The 23,922-nt window shown below is 36.7% G+C and overlaps 1 protein-coding gene across 1 annotated transcript; it reads right to left on the bottom strand.

Moving 5' to 3' along the window:
* Positions 1-22,520, bottom strand: slc34a1a (solute carrier family 34 member 1a). The gene is made up of 14 exons (XM_083547068.1): positions 22,357-22,520; positions 18,639-18,705; positions 18,224-18,391; positions 17,951-18,094; positions 16,364-16,507; positions 11,955-12,066; positions 10,416-10,611; positions 9,906-9,992; positions 6,039-6,129; positions 5,593-5,760; positions 4,175-4,291; positions 3,073-3,197; positions 999-1,737; positions 1-752 (listed from the first exon to the last, which is right to left on the bottom strand). Exons 2-13 carry the CDS (start codon positions 18,697-18,699, stop codon positions 1,141-1,143), a joined length of 2,010 nt encoding a protein of 669 aa, XP_083403194.1. The 5' UTR covers positions 18,700-18,705; positions 22,357-22,520; the 3' UTR covers positions 1-752; positions 999-1,140.
* Positions 22,521-23,922: the final 1,402 nt, after the last annotated feature.

Raw genomic sequence — 23,922 nt, 5'->3', positions numbered from 1 at the left:
TTTAAAGTTCAGACTTTAATAGTGAAGCTCATACACTATCCCGGTGCAAGGTGCATGGAAAAGCATGAGAAAATATTTTCAAATATAAGCAATATTGAAAATCTCTTATTAGCAAGTACTTAGACTTTTTTTCTCCTGACTCTCGAACAATGGAAAACACTAACAAAGGAAAGCACTCGCATTGTTATCTTTCAGCGCCTGTTGTGTTGCGGTGTCATTGTTGGTGTTTAATAGCTTCACCTTGTGTGGGAACCCAAAATTGGTCTGTCGGTTGCATGAGACTATTATCTGGGGCCTTCAATCATGTGTGTTTTAAACACGGGGCACATAATGACCCAGACTTGGCTATTTTTCTTCTTCAGGTTTATCTTTTTGATTAACAATTTCTCTCACTCGCTATTATCTATAAAACAGCACAATTCTAATAGTATTTATGAAGCTAAATATGCTCATATAAAAGCAGCTAGAGCACCAAATACAAGTATATTTATCTAGTTTTAAAAAACTGCTTCTAGCCTATAGGTGCAAGTAAACATCAATGTATCTGATATACTCTGACTGGGATATCAGATTCCAAATCAGTTCAACACTACACAGTTACCAACCTTTGATTTAATACTTTCGTTCAAAGTGGTATCAGTGCGGGGGTTTGAATTTAGGACAGTGAGATCAGTATCCCATAATCACACGTCATTCATAGAGAACAATTAACAATGTTTAGATGCTTCGCCAAAAAATTATCTTCTGCAATGCTGTCATTAAAAGGTCCCCTGGTGGTCTAGTGGTTAAGATGCAGCGCTCCCACCGCTGCGACCCGGGTTCGATTCCCGGTCAGGGAACCATCCCCAGCCACTCTTAGTGCCGGTCCCAAGCCCGGATAAATTGGGGAGGGTTGCGTTAGGAAGGGCATCCAGCGTAAAACATGTGCCAAATCAAACGTGCGGAGGATCCGCTGTGGCGACCCCTAACGGGAGAAGCCGAAAAGAAAGTTTTAATGCTGTCATTTGTTAAAACTGTGTATAAAAAAAGATGCTTTATCACACAAAAGCAAACAATTGTCTGTTTCAAAATAACTCAGTTCTATCACTTCTAAACCTGAGAAAAACAAACTGGCTGTGGGGTTTTATTGGGTTAATTTTTCTAAAGTGGTGTGCTGTTACACCGTTCCAGCCCCTTTAGCTTGAACACTCTTGGCTGTGAAGGCGATTCGTCCTGAACCGAAAGCGTAGGGTTGGTGTACGCTAGTTGAGCTTTTCTCTGAGATGCCACTGATTCCACACTGATGTTAGTGCTATCAGGAATGGTGAAGGCTTCTGGGTCAAGACTGGCAGCACTGGACTGGGTGGACTTGCAGCAAAGAGCTGTAGTCCTGGTGATAAGTTTGTCCAGTGGTTTGAGCGAGTGCATCCATAGAGGCAGAAAGTCCCAGTTCCGGAGGCATCGGGGCAGGTGGGTGGGGCTATGTGACTGCAGCAGGTTTACCAGGATGATGAAGGTGGCAACCCCCGCAAACGGAGCTCCTACACCTAACATGGCGTGCCAGCCAGCCAGAGACAGACCAAAAACAAGAGCAGGGAGTAGGAGGAAGCAGAGCAGGAGGTAGAGCACAGCGAACCACCGGTACTTAGCTGTGCGTTCACCCAACGCCCTTGCCATGCGGATGGGCACACGGCTGAAGGGCAGCGGATACCACAGAAGAATTCCGAACACGTTGAAGAAGAAATGGCACAAAGCAATCTGCCAGCAAACAAACACAATATAAAAATGACACTCTGGTTAGTAACATATCTTTATTTGATTGATTGGATTCACATTTTTAGTCCAAGCACTGACTCAAACTCTAACATTTTCCATTTTTCAAACAAATATGCAAGTATAACCCTATACTGTTTAAAGAAGCATGTCACTTCTTATTGAGGTCTAGCAGATGCTTGCTTGTTCTACGATGTGTGTCGGCTACTAAGTAATGGAAGATACAGTACAGCATCTGTCCTGCATTTTTGATAAGCTGTCATCATTTTAGCTTTCAGCACCTAAAAGTACAATTTCTACTTCATTGTTTGTGAGGGCAGGAAAAAGGCAAAAAAGAACAACCTGATGACTCATTTTGTATATTCTCTCACTCTTTTCTATCTCAGACGCAAATAAACATGCTTCAGAGATAAGTATGCACATTATCCTTCATTCTGCTGTCTCCCAGTACTAAACAACTATGTACCTTTCACCTATTTTTCCAGCATCTTTTTTCTCTGAACAGAGGTCACATTTTTGTCAGCCTTGTGTTTTCTTAACTCCACTTATTTCCAAATCTGATGGAACCGTTCCTTTCTTTACCTTTTCAACCTCGTCATTCCACTGCTGTTAGTGTAGCTATAAATTATATAACAAGAAATCTAGTATCCGTTCAAATACACTCAATATGACCTTCTGATTTCTTAACATTTTTGATGGAAATGTAATATTTCACGCTATAAGGAAATATCAGGCACATATATTACATAGTAGGTCTGACATTTCTATAGATAGGTCAGACATTTTCTCTCAGAGATCCTTCCTACAGTACACAAATATATCGATCATCCAAAACATTAAAACCACTGACAGGCAAATTGAATAGCATGGATTATGCTGTTACAACGGTGCCTATCAAGAAGTGACACAATATGTAGCAAGTGAACAGTCAATACAAAAAAATCTAATAACAGTTCTAACTAACATTTCTCCTTTTAATAGTGCATTTTACCTCCTGCCATTGCTCCGTGGTCCAATTCTGATGTGTGCACACCCAACGTAGGTGATTTTAGTGGGGGATAAGGATCAGGACAGGCACTCTGACTGGTCTGTAGCTTCACAACCCACATTATACAGCAAGCTGCATTGCACAGTGCATTCTTTCTATCATTACCAATGTTATCTTTTTCAGCTAGCCTTCACTCCCCAAACACATCTGTGAGCCTCAGCTGCCCATTGCCCTGTCACCAGTTCACCGGGTTTCACTTTTTGGCTTTTAAAGTTTAAATTAACTGGCCTGAAATTAAATTCTCAAAGCCTTCAGTGCCTAGAACCCCATACCTGGCAGGCAGCGGACAGCTTGTCTCCAGGGCTCGCTAGTGCGGCAAGGATAGCCGTAGTAGTCGTGCCCATGTTGGAGCCCAGAGTTAGAGGGTATGCCCTCTCCAGACTTATCACTCCAAGACCTGGACGAGTCAAAGGTTACAGGTCAAATAGAAAATTACTGACAACAAGCGGTTTTAACAAGATAGGACTGGTGTTAAAACACTACAAAGCTATTTGTAAAGGTTCTTCACTGGCTGACTGAATGCAAGGCTTAAACCCTGTTAATTATCTGTTGCTCTTGAAGGAAAGCCCTTGTTACCACTCATAAGATGCACTCTAACTATTTTTTTTTCCCTTTGCCACACTTCTGGTTTCATCTCATTTCCAGCCTCATTAAAGACAAAAACGACAGATTTGTTTTCATTGCTTATTGTAGTCACGCCTGGTCTGGTGCCAGTCATGTGGTTCTACATAATCATTCTATTCTTATGAAGCTGTGAAATGTGGTCGCTGAGTTCGACTCATTTGGCACAGCTGATCCTCTTGTTAACAATTAGACTTTGTTCATTTTCATTGAAAAACACTAAAGCCTCGATGTAAATTAAAGTTTAACCAAGGGTTGCTGATGGATCTGTTCATTAATTTGCGCTTTATCATCACTTTTATTATTAAATATTCACTCTTTGCTCACAGCTTCGAGGAGATGCATTGGTGGCTCTCTGATCTTTGGACTTGGGCCACACAAAAGATTCTAAAGCTGTTTTGTTACTTAATAATTATCCCCTAACCAATTATCTGCACATGATTAATATACTTATATCCATAATTGTTTGTTCTAATTACCATTATGACAAGAACATTGGAAAAAAGAGGTAAATTTAGAACTCTTTTGTGTACTGTGATTCTGTTTATTTTAATTAAGCAATGGACTGAGCAAGCAATGCACCGAAAAACACTGAGTTTTTATTGATTTAGCATTTTGATTAGAAAACAGGCCTAGATCAGTCATTGAATTACATACGTTTTTAGTGTAGGATCCTGTACTGATCACCTAAACCATTTGTTATGTCCATATTAAAATAAACATTATGAAAAGTTTATTCATAAGAACGCTAACCAATGAGTGGGGTCATGGCAGAGGTGAAGACAGAACTACTCTGCACCAGGAAAGTCATTCCTGCCCCGACAAACATAGCTATATATCCAGCCAGCCAGCCAAAGGGGTCCGGGAAATCTGTACATTAAAAACAGAAACATAATTTGTTTTATAGACTTAATAACAAAATATAAAAATAAATAATAATAAATAAAACCTTTCTATTGGTTTTCTGGCTTATGTCTAAATTGACATGTATTCTCTGGGAAACTTACAACTGATATATAAGTGATATATAATATAATTACAACTGATATACAATTGGTACATATTATTATGTACCAATAAGAACATAATAGTTCAGACTACTGTATTATTTATAGTTAGTACTGAAAAATTTGCTTTTTAAATAGTTTTAATAGTAATTTAGCATGATAATACATTATGGAGCCAAATGCCAAATGCCTGTGGACACCTGGACAACATACTTATATGTGAACCTTCTCCATAGTTGGAGACAATTGTACAGAATGCCTTTGTTTGCTTGTAGCATTACAATTATCATTTCATTGAACTAATAGGACCAAACCCATTCCAGCAGGACAATGCCCCTGTTCACAAAGGGAGTTCCATCAAGACATGGTTTGAAAGGTCAAGTGTCCTGCACAGAGCCCTGACCTCAACCCATTTGGGATGAACTGGAACACCGGCTGCACCTTTGTTCTCATTATATAACATTTACTGATTTTAAACTGATCTTGAAGCTAAATGATTGCAAATCCCCACTAAAAAATCGTATGCAAAAGCCTCACGTGAAAAGTAGAGGCGAATTATAAGGGTCAATTAAAGGATGAAGTGTTCTTATTTGTTCAGCAATCAGTCAACTGTTATTTAACTACTAGAGAATTTCCCTTACACTACAAACTTATTTATTAAGCAATGCTGTCATACTTTAGTTCATGTAAGAATGTAAAATAGCCATTTCATCAACTTCTTTTGCAGTTATTAAGACAGAAAATTTCAGCTTTTAAGCAAGAAACAGGACATATTTTACCATGAATGTATACACCAAGTCTTAAAGCTTGATACTTCAAGCTAAATTCACAAATTATATAATTAAAAATGGCTATACGTTGTATAGATGTTACGATAAATGAATAAGTGCAATTATATAAACCGGATATGTCTTGCAGCCGGAACTACACTTAGATCTGCCCTTATTTTAGATCTGACTGTAAATCTATAGATCTTATAAACACCTTCCGAACAATCTGAAACATTTACTGAATCACAAATTCCTCATTTTCATCACATTTAAAAATAGGAAGTTTATAAAATCATATAATATGACTGAAAAAGGACCAAATGCTTTTATTATTGTATTGACTTTAACCTTTCACCAATGTTCTTACATCAATAAAGAAAGAAAAACCTCAGACCTGTGTTAATAACCATTTGAATGATTCGTGCCACTTGACCCTTCAGGACTGAGTTGAGGACCTTGACGATTAAGATGAGGCAGGAACAGAGAACCACAAGAGATCCAGCCAGCAAAATCAGACCCACAGACAGATCAGACAAGTCTGTGTTGGCAAACATATGCCAACCTGCAGCCCAAAAACACACAGTAGAGTGGAGGTTAACAAAACAAACCATTAGAGAAAAAGAAGGCCAGTTACTGGCAACAATCTCTCTCAAAATTGCCTTAAATCAAAAATGTTTTTCGCATTTTATCTACCAAAAGAAATTTGGGACATGACTAAAAATTCATAGTAACGGAATGAATTAAATAAAAGAAGCAAGCAATTAGGATGTTTTGACTGTAATCCTAAAAAGAGTCTATTTCCATATTGTATTCACATTTAGCTCACATAGATATACGTACATTTCTTTGAGTACACCTGAGCGACGAGATTCCCACAATGCAAGGCTGAGGAACAATTCTGAGGAACACTTGCTGTCATGTTTACTGCTGGCTAGAGGAAGACATGGAATGAATTGTAAAGCATTAACTGCGTCATTTGGTTTCAAAATGAGATGCCTTAACTGCATGTAATTCTCCTATATAAGGCAGTCAAGAATACATTTTATAGATTGGATTAAAATGTGTGTGAGAACATACAGAACACGTACATAGATATAGGATAACGTGGTTATGCAGTGACAGTCCAAATGAAAATTTTGTTTGCTGTTGAAATATGACTAATTCAACAGACATGGTTTAATTAAAGTCGATATTTGTTCAGAGTTGAGGAAGTAAGTTCTAAAGTTAGGTTAATATTTACATGGAAAAAAGTAACTCATATTCAGATTCAGGTTAGGCACTCACTGGGCTTCCATTTTAAATTGGTAAAATCATCTGCATAAAGTTTACATCTCTAAGAGGGTAAGTGTTAAGTTTTCTGCATTTACACACAAGCCTTTAACCTGGGAAAAAAAAAATAATAATAAAATTATTTCTTTAAGATTCTACCTCAAGTAGAGGATTTAAAAAAGTATTTTGAATTAAATTTGACATTGTGGGATACTGATGAAGCAGCAAATGCAAGGACAGGTTTTAGATAAGAGCAGTTGTTTGATACAATGTGTAACACAAATAAATAAATAAATGAATAAATAAATAAATAAATAAATATTCTTTCAGCTGGTCTCGTTTCTGTACTACTCTGTCCTCTATATCTGCCTCTTTGAAACCAACTACCTGCATGTCTTCCCTCACCACATCCATAAACCTCCTCCTTGGTCTTCCCCTTTTCCTTCTTCCAGGTGGCTCCATCCTCACATTCTCCTATCGATATGCCCCATGTCCCTCCTCTGCACATCTCAAAACCATCTCAATCTCGCCTCCCTCACCTTGTCTCTAAAACGTCCTACATGCGCTGTCCCTCTAATAAACGTATTTCTAATCCTGTCCATCGTCATCACTCCTAAAGAAAACCTCAACATCTTCAGCTCTGCTACCTCCAGCTCCACCTCATGGCTTTTACTCAATGTCATTGTCTCTAATCCATACAACATTACAGGTCTCACCACAGTCCTATAAACTTTCCCTTTCACTCTTGCAGATACTCTTCTATCACCGATCACTCCTTTCCACAAAACTTCTCCACCCACTCCACCCTGCCTGCACTCTTTCCTCACTTCTCTTAAACACTCTCTATTACTTTGCACTGTTGACCCCAGATACCTGAACCCCTCCACTTTTACCACCTCTTCTCTTTTTATATTTGCAACCGCAAATATAAATAAATAAATAAATAAATAAATAAATAAATAAATAAATAAATAAATAAATAAACACCAAATATGAAGACTACATTCAACACAGTGGCACATGCAAAGACACATTCGCACAACACAACAACAAAATCTTGACCTAACGTATGTATGAAAGAGGACAGAAGTAGGGGTGCTGATTAAGGGTAATGCAGAGCAGGTGTGTGCTCAGTGTGACAGGTAGACAGGTCATGTGATGTGCAGGAGCTGAAGGGAGTCAAAGGATGATTTTGGCAGAACCATAAAAGATTTGACCAGACAGAGACACAGATAAGGTAGATAAATAAAGAAAAAAAACAAATAAATAGATAGATAATTGAACCAAAAGATGACAATTATTGAAACAATCATCTAATAGAAGTATAGCATAGTGTTAATGTACAGGATTCATACAGTATATTGGCTTAAATGAATAATATGGCTTTTCTCAACAATCATTATAAAGTAGCTTATAAAATAGCACTTGATCCAGCACATCCTGAGCATTGTTAATATTCGGTGTAGCTATGCACAATTTAATGTAACGATATGCACAATTTAATGTAGCTTTTTTATATTAAGTTGAGGTCATAACATTTTAATGTGTATGGAATATACGCTATTTTGTCACCCTTTTAATTCACAACTTTGAGTTGTTGAACTAATAATACAGCAACAACAGCTTTTCTCTTAATTCTTTGCATCTTCACTGTAAAGAAATATATGATGAAAGATAATTAATGAACAACCGCTTATGCATGTATTACATATTGGCATTAAATAGTATTCCAGATGTGCCAGTGTGAAGCCTAAAATATAAGCTTCAGCATGACATCTTGTAGCTACAATGCACTTTCAGACAGTGGCAAAAATATCACACAAAAAAAAAAAAAAAAACTAGGCTTAAGTTCAAGATCAGGTCCAGGTCCAACTAGTACAAATGTCTAATCATTATTGCAAACCAGACACTTTGTATCAAAGGGCATTATGTTATAGCAGAGCTCAGTACACATACAGGACAGCAAATATCTGCCAGTCATCATTTGGAGGTAAATGAAATATCCAGTGTTTCAACAGTCCAACAGTACTTTGGCAATTTGAGATATTTCAATGATATGAACTGATAAAAGACAAGCAGATAGAGAAAATGCAGCATACCGAATTTCTGTTCTCTTTTGTAATGTCAGTTACTGAGTGAGTCACGAATAGGAAATGGGTAGCCTTTATAAATAGTCCTTTGCAGAATTTCTACAAAATGAACTAGAACAGGTATGATTGACGAAGTTTCACCTTCAGAGAGGGCTTTCATTCTTCCTTTCTGTCTGAACTATAGACTTGAGCTGAAAATAACTGCTGAGGCAACACTCCAGCAAAGGAATTTACTTTACTGATATTAACATAGCACACAGAGAAGAATTTTCACAGTTATTCAAAGAAATATTTAAATGTGTTCAAGAATTATGGACAATAATCCTATCCATATCCTCAAAGCCACATTTAAGGTCATAGCAGACAGACAGTGGTCCTGACTCAATATAGTTTGTTGATGTTCCTGTTCTAACCCAAATAATAAACCAGGACATTACCTGGGTACAGTCTTAAAGTATGATGACCGCTAAACTCTGGACTCTATTTCATAGGCTAGTGTAGGACTAAAAATTCCGAAATATATTTGTTAAGCACCAACGTTTTCATATTCGAGCACAGCCTCAACCTAATGACATTAAGAGTGATTGGGATACTGAAACAAAACAAACAAAAAAAATGAACGATAGAATAACTAGGATAAAGGCAGAGCTTCAAATATTTGTGTCCCTTCCAAATTTGAGTTATTTCATGAATACATATTTGCCATTATTAGAAAAATCACAATGCTTAGTACGTATAATAGCAGAGCTGGAGTGAGAACTGCTGATATAAGTATAATAGCAAAGAAACAAAAAAAAAAATATTTATCTGTTTATGGTCAAGGAAAGAAGAAGTAAAGCAAAAAGAAGAAAGTAAAGCAAAAAGGTGAGGAAAAATGCAAAATGATGGAGAACATAAAAAATAAACATGTAAAAGTGAAATACTGTATATAAAAGGAAATATACTGTAGTAAAGAAATATGAAGTAATAAATGAGTTTTATAAATATACATTATTATTTTTATTATTTAAATAAAAGTTTGTTATATAAAGTTGTTGGATAAAACCGGTAGCACATGAAGCAGATGAGTTGACTATTAAATCAGTATCTGTCATTGACTATTAAATGGAGTATGTGGAGAAAAGAAGGATTGTTCACGTTTATTGTATTTGTATGGCACTTTATATTCCTATTTATTTGTTTTTATTTCTTTATTTATATTAAATATTCAACAGTGGACATTGTGTGAAATGGATGCAGTAAATGAGGAATGGATTAAGTCAGTGTAAATATTGTAGTGGGGTAAAGGGTAAATGTGGATAGAATAAATGAAATAAGGTTGTAGGCAGAGTTAAAGTATAAGCTTTACCATGATAGGGCACCACACTTTTATCAGACTGCGGTTCCTTATGCTTTCATCTCCCATAGCGATGCCAGTTATCACAGATCTATCCAGCTAAATAAAACACACATCAATAATCAATCAATAATTTAATTGGCAAGCAACAGCACTTGGATAATTCACTGCATGTCTCACTTCCATTTTTATTACTGTACATAAAATTGCCATTTTAACAAAACTATATTACAATAAAACGCATATATATTACAGACTGACAGTCAGTCTGTGTATTGCATAGCAATACGCAATGCCCTTTTCTGCTATTGTTTCTTCAAGAATCTTTTTTTTTTGGCTAGGCAAAGATTTTATATATAACTTGAAAGAAGCTAGAACTTCTGAAATTAATTTATCTCACAATTTCAGTGTTTATTAATCCTACTTGACTATTGGATAAGGCACAATGTTATGTCCTATCAGGGCTGGGTATTGGGTAATGCACATCTCTGATTACTTGCTCATAGTTTTCTTTTTACCCACCTGTATGAAGAGCTTAGTGACAGGGTCAGTAATGACCTTGAGCAGCTCTGGGGCCTCTTCACCACTCTTCATGTGGAAGCTGGATAGAGTGGTTCGAGCCAGATAGCTGAGCACACCTGTAGCTACTTCCAGGGGCAGCAACACCAGCACTGAGAGCCAGTTAAAGCAGTCATGAATTGTAGCACCTGCAAATGCCCTGCACATACACCCGGGGCATGAGGGGGAAAATCTCATAAATATAATAAATATTACATTATGGAATTAGGGCAGGAGGTGGTAGCTCAGTAGTGCGAGAGTTGGTAGCTCAGTAGTGTAGGAGGTGGTAGCTCAGTGGTTAAGGCATTGGACTTTGGATCAGAAAGTCACAAGTTCAAATCCCATCACCACCGAGCTGCCACTGTTGGCCCTCAACCCTCCCCTGCTCAGTTCTAAGTCACTCTTGATAAGAGTGTCTGCCAAATGCGATACGTGTAAACTTGAACTTCATTAAAGAAAATAAAAATTGTTTTGTAAATTTAAATTCTACAATCTAAATACTAGTGTCCACAGCTAAAGATTATTGAGAGTTCTAAATATCCAGTCTTATTTGTTTGCTAAAAATCTAGAAACTGAGTGTAGGGTAATATTTTGAAATTTTAGAACATATTTATGTTATTGCAGCGAAATCTAGAATATGAGTACAGATTTGTGCCTGGAAAACAAAAATAGTTGAAAATTGTTAAAATTGCCTGTCTATGCATTTCAGGACCTTTGTACTGTTCTGCAGCTAAGAATTGTAGAACTTGAGAGTTAGTCAGTACAAGAACATTTCTCAACCCGCATTATTATTTTTTTTTTTGTAACTGCAAATGAGAATTAATGGGAAATCTAGAACTATATAACTTTTATATATCTAAGAACTTAGAAGAGCCACAAGCTGAGTTTGGCATTGACATATAATTACAAAATCTAAATAATGGTTTTATAATGTGTCTGAATATTGTTGTTGCATGGCTCATAATTTGGGTTGGTTTCTAGCAGAAAGTTTCAAAAAGTCTAGTTTGTTGTTTGTCGCTCAGAATTCAAAAACCAAAGTACTCCCTTGATGCTATTATTGTACAACCTGGCTATTATTTTGTTTAGGTACCATATCTGTTAGATTCAAGATTTTTAGAGTCTGCTTGTAATAATTGCTTGAATGTTGGTGATGCACATTGTGTGTTCCTTACAAAACCCCCGGTACCACCATGGCCAGATTTACATCTTCTGAGAGGATATTAAAGAGTGCATATACCTTTAACCTACAATATGTCAGGTTTGTGCTCTGAAAGCTAAAATGTCCTTGTTCTTGTTTGCGCAGTCAGGAATAGATTGCGTCTGAGTCATGATCAATACTGCACAACTGTAATTAGAGCTGCTTCTTCCTCCACCAGCGTAGACATGGTGATGTGGTGAGGGATGATGGTGGAGTTAATCATGATCATGGTGACGAAAATCAAGGTAAAGACCAGTGAATCATGGTGTTATATTGAGTCAGTGATGTTTTCCTCCCGTCCTTACCGTTTAAATTCGTTTCTCTCCCCAGCCTGCATCAGAGCAACAATGGTGTTGGTGACAGATGTGCCGATGTTTGAGCCCATTATTATAGGGACGGCTGACTTTACTTCCAACACTACAACAGACACACACACACACACACACACACACACACACAGAGACACATACGCACAAATAATTATTTTCTTATTCAAGCGCCAAGTGCATTTGCTCAATTGATAAATGAACATAATTGAATGGTCTATGAGAGACAGATTAATTATAGTCTTTGAAATAGTCAGAATAATAACAGGATAAAAACTAGGCAATTCAAGAACTCTGGTTTCAAGTACAAATCTCATTCTTGCTCTTTCCTACTTCTGTGACAATTAAATTAAAGGCTGATGATTTTCCTAGACAATCTGTTCTTCCTGCTGCTCTGGAGTTGTAGCACCACTCGGACTTGCCCCTGAACTCTCCAATGCCAGCTTCAGCATCGGTGATCACCTTAATCTTTATTTTTCTGCTAGTCTATCATAGATTAACATTAGCATTTTGACCTAGAACAGAGTGAAAAAAAGGCCAACCAAATCACCATTTAGCTGTAGTTCTACAGTTCTGCAGCCCTGGCAAAGAAACAGTCTCCAGATAATGCATGTTAAAGCATTACATCCATTACACTATTCTAAATTGCCCTACTGTGAAATTTGTTATTGTTGTCACTCTGTAGACGTAATCCCATGACAGTGCCTTCAATAAAATCTGAAATTATTATTGTGGCTTATTTTCTATTATTTCAACAGCCATTGTTGCTCATATGTTTATGTGACAACTAGTGCATTAAAATGTAGCTTGCTGTCAAGCATGACTAGCAAACATTTAATGTGAAAAAAAAAACAACAACTTTGTATTGAAGTTCTATTTATTCATGCCACAACACCATCTGCTTTGTACTCATCAGAGAGTCATGCTTATTTTATAATTAAATTTTAAGACAAATCAAGAAAATATTGCAATTGAATGAATAATATTTATATTAATAGCAAATGTTTTTGCATTAAAAATCCATAAACTTTGGAATTCAGTCATTATGTTACTATTACCATGCCAAAGTGGATTGTTTGTTTCCAAATTAACTTATTTTCAATCAATTAAAGCATGGCACATCTAATGTATTCATTTATGATTATGCCTAATGTCAAAGAAGGTCCGTGAGACAAACTAGTTCCTGTCATCAACCACATCAATCATTCATACGCCTTAAAGATAATAAAAATTCAGCTTGTCATATTCATGTGAAACAGCAAAGCTTTCCTTTTAATGCTGTACCTCCAACTATAACAAAGGCATTGGCATTAAAAAAAAACTTCATGATATTAATAATCCCATATGCTTTCATGTGACTAACTACACATTCTCAATCCCAGCTCAACACATATGGATGCGTTCGTCAGGATTCCCTGGGTGTCAACTGCCCTGTGTACCTGGGATGCCCTGGGTACCCCTTTGGGTTAGGGTTAAGGTTTGGATTAGGATTAGTGAGAATGAGTTAGCGTTAGGGTTAGTTGGGAGTGAGAATGATGTTTTACAGATGGCACTTTAATATCAGAGTAAGTGAATTTTAATCTTTTGAAAAGCAATATAAATATTACCTTGAGGCAGTTTGCGTATCTAACATGTCAAATTTCTATGCCACAGGCTCCGGTTCAAAGTTCTATATAAATCTATAGGAATCCCTGCATGTTGAAAAATGACCCCAAAGGGTTCAGAGTCTTTGGGAATCCCTGCACGTTAAAAAATGATGCCAAAGGGGTACTCAAAGCGTCAAAAAGTGCATCCATATGTGACAAGTTGGGAGTGAGAAAATATTCATATAAACATTGACATTGTGGAAAAAGTGCATATTTATTGCCTTATTGAGATGTTTGTATTTTATGTATTTCATTTTATTGAGATTTGCATTTATTGTGTTTTGGTTGATATTTGTATGTGAACTTACACATATACAATTGGTAAAAAAATTATAAATAAATTAATTTAAAGCAGGTTACTAAATGGTGATCCAATGAACTGTGATATATATTAAGGAATAAAAAATATTGCCTGGAACTGAGTAACCCATCCCTGCATCTAAATGGTGTCACATTATACTCTCACAAATAATTTCAAGAACATGACAGAAAAAGTAGCCACATAATTTTGCTTTGTTACACTTGCTAGTTTACGCCCCTATACTAAAAAGCAGCAGATTCTGTTCTGAAAAATTACACTCAATTATTTACTTCTTGTGCCTACTTTAGACAAATAAAAATGTTTGTCTGCATGTTTTCACCAAATTTTGGCGAAGGATCAAAAAGAAAAACTCTCGTTTCAGCTGGATATGAAACTATCATAAACTATGTTTTTCAATGATTTAAGGTTTGTGGATTTTGACAACACATTCATGAATATAGTTGACTGAAATGGGTTAAATCATTAGATTATAATGCATTATATCAAATAGTGGTGGTCAGTTGGCCTGTGTGGTAATTAAATCCATCAATTCAAATCTAATTACCACTCATGATTTATTAACTGTTAAGATTATAGTTTGAGAACATCTGGAAAGAGAAATAGAAAGGAAGACAAGGAGACGTGGTTGGGGAATGAGGTAGTGCAGGAAAGTATAAGGAGAAAAAGGTTGGCTAAACAGAATTGGGATCGGCAGAGAGATGAGAAAAGTAGGCAGGAGTACAAGGAGATGCTGCAGGAGGTAAAAAGGGATGTGGCAAAAGAAAAGGAAAAGGCATATGAGGAGCTGTATGAGAGGTTGAACACTAAGGAAGGAGAAAATAATTTATACCGATTGGTCAGGCAGAGGGATGTGCTGCAAGTTAGAGCAATAAAGGATGAAGATGGAAATGTATTGACTAATGAGGAGAGTGTGTTGAGAAGATGGAGGAAGTATTTTGAGCAGCTGAAGAACGAGGAAAATGAGAGAGAGAGAAGGTTGGATGGTGTGGAGTTGGTGAAGCAGGAAGTGGATAGGATTAGTAAGGAGGAAGTGAGAGAAGCGATTAAGAGGATGAAGAGTGGAAAGTCGGTTGGACCAGATGACATACTGGTAGAAGCATGGAGATGTTTAGGAAAGATGGCTGTGGAGTTTTTAAACAGATTATTTAACAAGATTCTAGAAGGAGGCCTGAGGAATGGAGAAGGAGTGTGCTGATACCGATCTTTAAGAACAAGGGAGATGTGCAGACCTGCAGTAACTACAGGGGAATTAAGTTGATCAGTCACACCATGAAGTTATGGGAAAGAGTAGTGGAAGCCAGGTTGAGAGAAGAGGTGACCATCTGTGAGCAACAGTATGATTTTATGCCGAGGAAGAGCACCACAGATGCATTATTTGCTTTGAAGAATGTTGTTGGAGAAGTATAAAGAAGGTCAGAAGGAGTTGCATTGTGTGTTTGTGGATTTAGAGAAACCGTATGACAGGGTGCCGAGAGAGGAGTTGTGGTATTGTATGAGGAAGTCAGGTGTTTTAGAGAAGTATGTGGGAGTAAGACAGTTAGAGAGAATTAGAGAGAGGGAAGTAGAGTGGTGTGGTTGCAGGGAGAAGAGGTGGAGAGGGTGGAGGAGTTCAGGTACCTGGGGTCAACAGTGCAAAGTAATGGAGAGTGTGTCAGAGAAGTAAAGAAAAGAGTGCAGGCAGGGTGGAGTGGGTGAATAAGAGTGGGAGGAGTGATTTGTGGTAAAAGGATATCTGCTACAGTGAAAGGGAAAGTTTTTAGGACTGTGGAGAGACCTGCTATGTTGTATGGTTTAGAGACAGTGGCATTAAGTATATCGGTAGAAGAATGCTGAGGATGGAGCCGCCAGGCAGGAGGAAAAAAGGAAGTCTAAGAAGGAGGTTTATGGATGTGATGAGGGAAGACATGAAGGTACTTAGTTTCAAAGAGGCAGATGTAGAGGACAGGGTGGTATGAAAACGGATGATCCGCTGTGGCGACCCTCAAAGGAAAGAAGAAGAAGAAGAAGAAGAAGAAAGAGAAGAAGAGGAAGAATAATAATAATAAGAAGAGGAAGTGATATGCTAATTTTGGCTTTTGGAGGCCTGATCTAGTGCAGAATGGTAATTAGTTATTAAAAAAAACACTTTTGTTTTCTCAATAATTTAATAGCATTTTAAGCGAACAAAATCCTAGCTATATTATTATGATAAGAGCTCTTCATCTCTGTCTGGCCTTCTGACACGACCTAGAGAACACAGTGACCAGAATCAATTAATAAATGTTAGATTAGAACTTTATTGATTCTGTTCAAAGTGTTCTCTTGTTTTTCGTCAGAAAGCCAGACCAAAATAAAGAGCTCTTATGTTTCAGAGCGTAGCATGTATGCTATTTGCACAAGGGCTTAAAAAAAATGTGTTTCGTTCTGGTTGTAATACTTACAGCCGGATGAGACGAGGCTGACGATGATAGAAGTAGACGTGCTTGAGCTCTGCACGAGCACCGTGACCAAAATGCCAACCACCAAGCCGGCCACTGGGTTTGACAGGATCGCATTATCCTGGAAGATATTTCCAGCCACTTTACCTGCACAAAGAATGTTTTGCGAATGGAGAGCTAACTATATTAATCATATATAAAAAATACAATCATACTCCTTTTCACACATTTTTATCACCTGCCAGTCTACATCTTTAATTTATCTCTACTCAGTCAAACTACTAATATCAAAAGTGAAGACTAATGCATGCCAAGGAAAACAAGCCACTTCATATTTACAAAATGCTGTGTCACATGGTAGCATAACATGCTCAGATTAAAACAATACCTATCCTCTTTGGCAAGCTTGACCTCACAGATGCCTATGATTGGATCATTTCACTGTGATTATTGTATAAACCTATATGTTGCTATATTGTGGCAAAACTGATTCCATAACTGAGGTTCCATGTAGATATTGTAATTGTTAAATTATCACACTTAGATTAGTTAAACATTGTTATACCCCAATACTACACTTCTCTTTAAGTTTCTTGTCCATCCCTATCAAGGACAATCCTGTTGTCCTGTGTAGTTATTCTGCACTACCTTGTGTATATGTGGCTCTTTGTTACACTTATTTCTCACTCTCATTTGTTATCCTCTGTACTGAGCTGTTGTACGGTTATGCGTTGGCCCTGAATGACTGATATTTTGTTTCAACATGTACAATAAAACCCCACTTCGACTTGGCTTGTTACTCATTTCAGTCAACAATGTCATTTTTCACAATGTTCTATTTGTTGACAGTGGCTGCAATGTGCTTATAACTGTGTAACGGCTCAAAGTAAAAGCAACGATGTGGTTAATGTTTATTGCAGCATCAAATGATTGTTATATAAAATACTATATGCTAAACAAGATTTTCTCCATTTTATCCTTTTTTTTTTTAACTGTGATGCAACAAAGTATAATACTTGCGGTTAACTAGCCAACAAGCAAGCGAGCTATCTACTGAACATGTGACTTTTTACAGGGAATGTGTCGAGGATTGTGTGAATTCTAAAAAGTTCTTCTTGAATCAAGGTGCTATATAAAGCACCACAGAACAACAGAGAACACAAAAAAACTAAAGCTATTCTCATCTACACATGTATAAAGGTTTGCGCAAAACTGACCATATGATTCATATATGGTTTTTTAACATTCCATTCCACATTTTGTCCAAATTTGCTGTTATAATATTCTCGACTCTTCTGGGAATATTTATTTTAGATACATTTTAGAGTGTAATTGTGGAGGTTTGAGTCATAAGGGTGATAGTAAAGTCAGGTACTGATGTAGAGTGAGGAGGCCCTGGGGTGCAGGGTGCATAAATAATTTGTGTGAGGGTGAATAGGGTCAACCATAATGTATATGGCTACTGCTTGGTTTGAATAAATACTTGCACCCATTCTGGATCAGACTGAACGCCCCTGACATACACAGTGCCAAAAATATTTAGGTCTAAGACTTGCTCTCGTAGGTGGGCATTTAAAAAAACATACTTACCCCCAGCTAGCTGAAAAGCAGAGCTCAAGGTGTCCAAGGAACAGACGAAGCAATAGAGGAGGAAGAAGAGAAGGGGGATCTTTAGCACACCAATAAAGACTGATTTAATTTTCTCCCTCCCTTCTCTGGGATCCCTGGTCACCACTGCCCAAGCAGAAAGTACAGCTTTCTTAGTTAGTTACCAGAGGACTCAAAATCTTTGTACAGATAGAGGATGCTACAAACACACACACACACACACACACACACACACACACACACACACACACACACCTTGAACTTTTGGGAGCCAAGTTTTGTAGGCACAGCAATGGTTTCTGCTACATTGTGTGTGAGAACAGCTGCTGATCAGATCCACGGTGGAGCCAAGGCCAGATTCTCCACACAGCGCTGAGTCACACTCCATACACTCACACATGCTGGAGCTGTGGAGGTTCATCCCTAAAAAAATGGAAAATGGAAAAATTAAAAAATACGACTTTGGAGTGATTACCGTCAGATTGAGAAACATCACAACACTCTGTTGTTAATTATTTTCTCATGACAACATGTCCCCAAGTGAGTTTATTTTTATTCCTTTTTTTATATTTCCAAAATAAGTTATCATGAACACATCAAAATTACACAGAGCTGTTTTTAATTTACAGAATGTAACAGCAAAGGAATAAATTGCCTTTGTTTTGCTTACCATGATAGTTTCCGACTTGTTCTGTCTTATTTGATATGATTGTGATTGGCCGGCTGGACATGGCTTCCTGGAAACAGCAGCATGGAATCAGGAGTATGAACAATTAGTATAATATAATGTGGCTTTAGCAGATATACCAAAATGGAATCAATATAACAGAGAGATGATTTGTAGCGTTCCTTTAAACACAGTAGCCTGCTGTTATTCACAAGAGATCAATTATCAAAGCACTTGTGTAAGATGTAGACAACAAAGACAACCACTTGCAATCTTAGGTGGCCACTGAAGACGCTAGTCTTGGCTAATTGCTTGAACTACCTTCCGCTGCCATTACCTTCAATTCTGAAGCAGCGTGTCTAAGAATAAATGCATTTTTCATGTCAAGGTTGCGGAAATCCAGTCTCGTAGGAGGCTTCACTAATGCATTTTTCAAAAACAGGAAGTCTGAATGCCATTCAAATTCTAGTGACAGACTCATTTGCAGCTAACGAGGTATTACGATTTCTTTTAAACAGTACTTTGGTGGACTGAATAGGCACTGACCAATGCTTCGAATGATCCTTTGTATTATTATTTTTTTCTTTGTTTATTTGTTTACTTCAGAGAGATTAACCAGCTTTGCTACAGCATGTAGGTGGGCTTAAGTGAATGGTATGGTCAATTTTCTTTTTCTTTTTATTTCTCTTTATACAAGTCATTCATGATAGCATTTTTATTTTTCCTCTAATACAAAAAAAAAATGGTTTATTCCAACAGCCAGGTCATACAACTTTGAAACCAACACAGTTTATTATGGTGTATTAGAGAGCAGAAAAATATGTCAAATCTATAACTAACTCTTCAGTATCTCACAATCAGATTGAATTTTGAGGCCTAAACACTTATTTAATAAGTTATAATTTACTCATTGCCCTGTCCTGAAAACAAGTTCAACTTCAGCTCGCACATCTGTCTCGCACTTCTAACATCACATATCAATATTTAAAAGCCTTATTACACCAGTGTAGATTTACTCCGCCCAAAATTAATGCATGAGTGAAGGAATGGCGATGTCTCGCCGTCTCTCCTTCTGAAAATTTTATGTTGTACTATAATTGCATGGTCTGTGGTTTAATATCGCAAAAATACATTACATTTCTCCTGGGATGTAAATGAATGTGTGTGTAAGAATGCTTGTGGTGCCCTGTGATACCATCCAGTGTGTGGTCCACACAATGTTTCTAGGATTGCCTCCAGGTCCTCTGTGACCCTGGCCAGGATAAAGCCACTTACTGAAAATAAATGATTACATTTAAATGCATTTAGTATATGCATAAAGTCTGATGTGCTGAGCCGTTTACTCATCCTGTCATGTGCCTCATTCTGCACAAAGAATCCTTATTATGTACAAAACATAATAGCGTTCAAGCCAAATGCATTTAAAACTCCTCTTAGAAAACTGCAACATGCTAAGTGGGCTTCTTCCATTATACATATAGAGATTAAGCTGAATTGCACTTAAAGGGTGATTTTAGCACACAACTTGAAGTGGGCAATTAGCTGAGGGTAGTTTTGCGCACATTTTTTTCCACCTTACAACGCCTTACTTGTGCTTTATGGTGTTACCTTGTTCATGTGGGAGGATTTAAAACCAACGGGGAATAATTGTTCCTTTATTCTATCTTGAAAGTGGGCACACATTCCCATTTTATTTACTTAATAAAAATGCTGTTAAAATGATATTTCTTAATAAACTTAATATGTGTCTGTTGGGGCTCTTTTAACATGCAGATCTGGTAAACCTGGTTATAGCATCTTGATTGCAAAAAGATTCTTCAACAAGTGCATTATATGGACACCTGCAAAGGTATTGGGACACCTGAATTTTCTAGCCCTATGCGTTTCTTCCCCAAACTGTTAATATAGAGGCACACAATTGTATATGATATCTTTGGATGTAGTAGCATTACATTTTCCCTTTACTTGAACTAGGAGTCCCAAACCCAAAAAAGTTTCTTAATAGCAATGCCTCTGTGCACAAAGCTAGCTTCATTAGGATATGTTGAAATGGAAAATCTTAAGTAGCCTGGTAAAGAGCTCTGAACTCAACCCTACTGAAACCTTTGGGATGAATTGGAACGTTGACTGCACATCAGGTTTCCTCACCCTACTGTACATCAGTACCTGACTTCACAAATGCCCTTGTGAGCACAAATCTTTAGTGGAGGTTACTTTAACAGCAAATAGGACAGTGTGTACAAAGAGATGGTTAAAAAATATATGCAAATATATTAGGGTTAGGAATCCACAAACACTTGTCCATATTGTGTTGTTTTCTGCAAATTTCAACAAAGTTCGAATTCACCTCACTTTATCTTTTATTTAAGGTATTTCACTTGGACACCTCAGTGATATTAATGCCTTCCACAGCTCTTTTTTTTCCTGATGTAAGAGTCTTCATTTAAAAACATATTTATTACTTTGATACTCCATTATTTTACCTCAATCTTTTTCACAGCTCTATGGTTAACCATTTACCACATAATCAATTATGATAACCAAACCCTATGTGTATTTATTCATGTCATCTGAATTCTCCTAGAGCATCATCTGAATTACATGCTGCTTATCACAAATATATAGAAAATACAGATAGAAAATAAGCAAATATTTAGTGTATACATTTTTATTTATTGTGGGGTGTTATATTTTCATATATATATATATATATATATATATATATATATATATATATATATATATATATATATATATATATACCACTTCTATATGTAAGATTAATAGAGCCAAACGTAATTTTTATTATAAGAGTATCTGAATGATATAATTTGTTTAGCTTTAATGTAATAAACAAGGTGACCTTAAAGCCTCAATATGTAGCAGAAATTAAAGTTCTAGTACAAAGATGTAAGGGAACACATTCAAAGTGCAATTGCACCAAATGTGTTAACACAAGTTCTTTATTAATGGAAGAGTGTGTGTTTTTCAAAGAAATGGCAATCATGCAGAGGAGGTTTTGGAAATGCAATTACATTTAGTTCACAAATGTTCATTTTCATCTGTGGAGATTTCTGGGACCCCTTTTAATATTGGGTTAAATGTGCACTTTCACAGTGATTCACAAAATCTAGCAGGCTGTCCACGTTTCACACATACTGTAATCTCAGAGGATATCATTTTCCTCTGAGTTATGAGGTGCTTGTATATTTTTTTAATGCCATTATCTTGGCTTTATAGATCACCTGAATTGTCTGACTGGAGAATTCACACTTTGGCATTCTCAGGATTTGAACACACACATCTCCCAACCAGAGGCCTAACATGTTGATTATAATGTTTGGGATAACTTTTATGGTAGAGTCATGAATAAAGCCAGCATTATTCATATAGCACATTTTTATCCATGATACACGTGGTTTAAAATATTTCCTGCAAATTCTATTCATATTATAAGCATGTTGTATACTCGATTAACACTTGGTGTTCTTTTCTTGATGTATACTTTCACTTATCCCAGTATTGTAATAAAATTGTAAATCTATGATTTATTTTACACTCAGTGCACTTATGAATGTATATGAATATACTTGTTTACTTTGAGAAAACAACACATTAATATAAATATATTTTATATAAGCACTTAAAAAAAAAACTTGAAACACACCCCTAGAAAAATAAATACAAATAAATAAATCTGACAAATGTAATTGCATCTTACCTTATTAAATGGACAGAGATGTAATTCTCTATTCAGCAAGTAAGAAGTCTTTAAAGATGAAGACCCTTAATGTAAAGGGATTCCCAGGCTTATAAAAGAAGCACCAACCATGTGAACTGGGTATCATTTAATTCTCTCACTAATTAACCGAGACGAACGCTTCACTGCCCACTCAGCAACTCAATAATCCACTGCCCACATGTGTATCAAGGCATGAAAATGAAAGCTTGGAGTTACTTCAACTAATGACAAACTTTTAAAAAGCTGAAGAATAGCAATATTTAACCATAAGGCAACTTAATTTAAGCTTTTGGCATCTTGTAAAAACCTGACATCTTGTGGCAAAACTGTGCCAAAATCTGCCTTTTGGGAGGAACAAACCGTTTTTTTTTTTTATTTTGTTGTTGTTGTTGTTTAACCCCTTTATATTGTTTTTTTGCAGGTTTTAAAGTTCAGGTCACACCTGTAAAGTTTACTGGGAACAGTAAATATGGTCTTGACCTCTTGAAAGTCATCCATGCTTTGACTCCTTTGGTTTTCAGCACCTTTTCATACTTTTGGATAAAGCTTGACCTCCACAGCTAGATATCCCAAAGGTCTTCAGTTTCTGCCAGCTGGCACTCAGGTCTGCATACCGGACTTGAGTGCAAGCAAAATCAGGGATTTTCCGCGAATAAGATATTATATATTCAAAAGTATTGGGACAGGACTTTTCCAGCCTTTTTCATATTTGTTTCTTTCCCAAACTGTTATCACAAAGTTTGAGGCACACAACTTTATATGGTTTAATTGGATGTGTTAGCATTTAATTTTCCATTTCCTAAAAACTAGGAGACTGTTCTAGCATGCAATTTGCCCCTGTACACAAAGACAGCTCTATGAAGATATGCTTTGCATTATTTGGAGTGGAAGATATTAAGTGACCTTCTATAGAGCTCTGACTTTAAACCTATTGAAAAACTTTGGGATGAATTGTAAAGTTGACTGCACCCCAGGCAAATACTAAATATAGAATTGGATGTTCAAAAAGCACATACTGTATGAATCTTATGGTCAGGTGCCCACAAAAGCTGAGTATCCTCTTCTGCTTGCATTACATCTGAATAAGGAAGACTGTTATCAAGTCAAGTCAAGTCAAGTTTATTTGTATAGCGCTTTTCACAACAGACATTGTCTCAAAGCAGCTTTACAGAAATCAACAGTTAAGGTGAATGATGTGAATTTGTCCCTGATGAGCAGCCGTGGCGACTGTGGCAAGGAGAAACTCCCTTAGATGATATGAGGAAGAAACCTTGAGAGGAACCAGACTCAAAAGGGGAACCCATCCTCATTTGGGTGACATCAAGAGTTTGATCATAAATCTTTCAACAATACATTGAAATTTATCAAGGGATCAAAAACATTTTAGCTAGGCAGCTGGACAAATCTTCATTAAACTATTTGGTACATTAAGTGCACTTCTGCGGTTATTTCGGGATAAATTGTTAAAGTCATTGGAAAACAATGTCGGCCTGGGTTCCAAGGTTGTTCTGATCTACAAACTCAGAGGGTTCAGTGGAGCCAGGA

Source organism: Silurus aristotelis (genome assembly GCF_946808225.1).
Source record: "Silurus aristotelis genome assembly, chromosome: 7".
In the NCBI taxonomy this organism is placed as follows: Eukaryota; Metazoa; Chordata; class Actinopteri; order Siluriformes; family Siluridae; genus Silurus; species Silurus aristotelis.
This window is presented reverse-complemented; position numbering and strand designations above follow the sequence as displayed.

Coding starts and splice junctions, on each gene's coding strand:
- slc34a1a (XM_083547068.1), bottom strand. CDS start 18,699: ATGTCCAGCCGGCCAATCACAATCATATCAAATAAGACAGAACAAGTC. Junction 12,067..16,363: donor CAGCCTCGTCTCATCCGGCT/GTAAGTATTACA, acceptor TGTCTGTTGTAG/TGTTGGAAGTAAAGTCAGCC. Junction 1,738..3,072: donor AGCTGTCCGCTGCCTGCCAG/GTATGGGGTTCT, acceptor GTTTGCTGGCAG/ATTGCTTTGTGCCATTTCTT.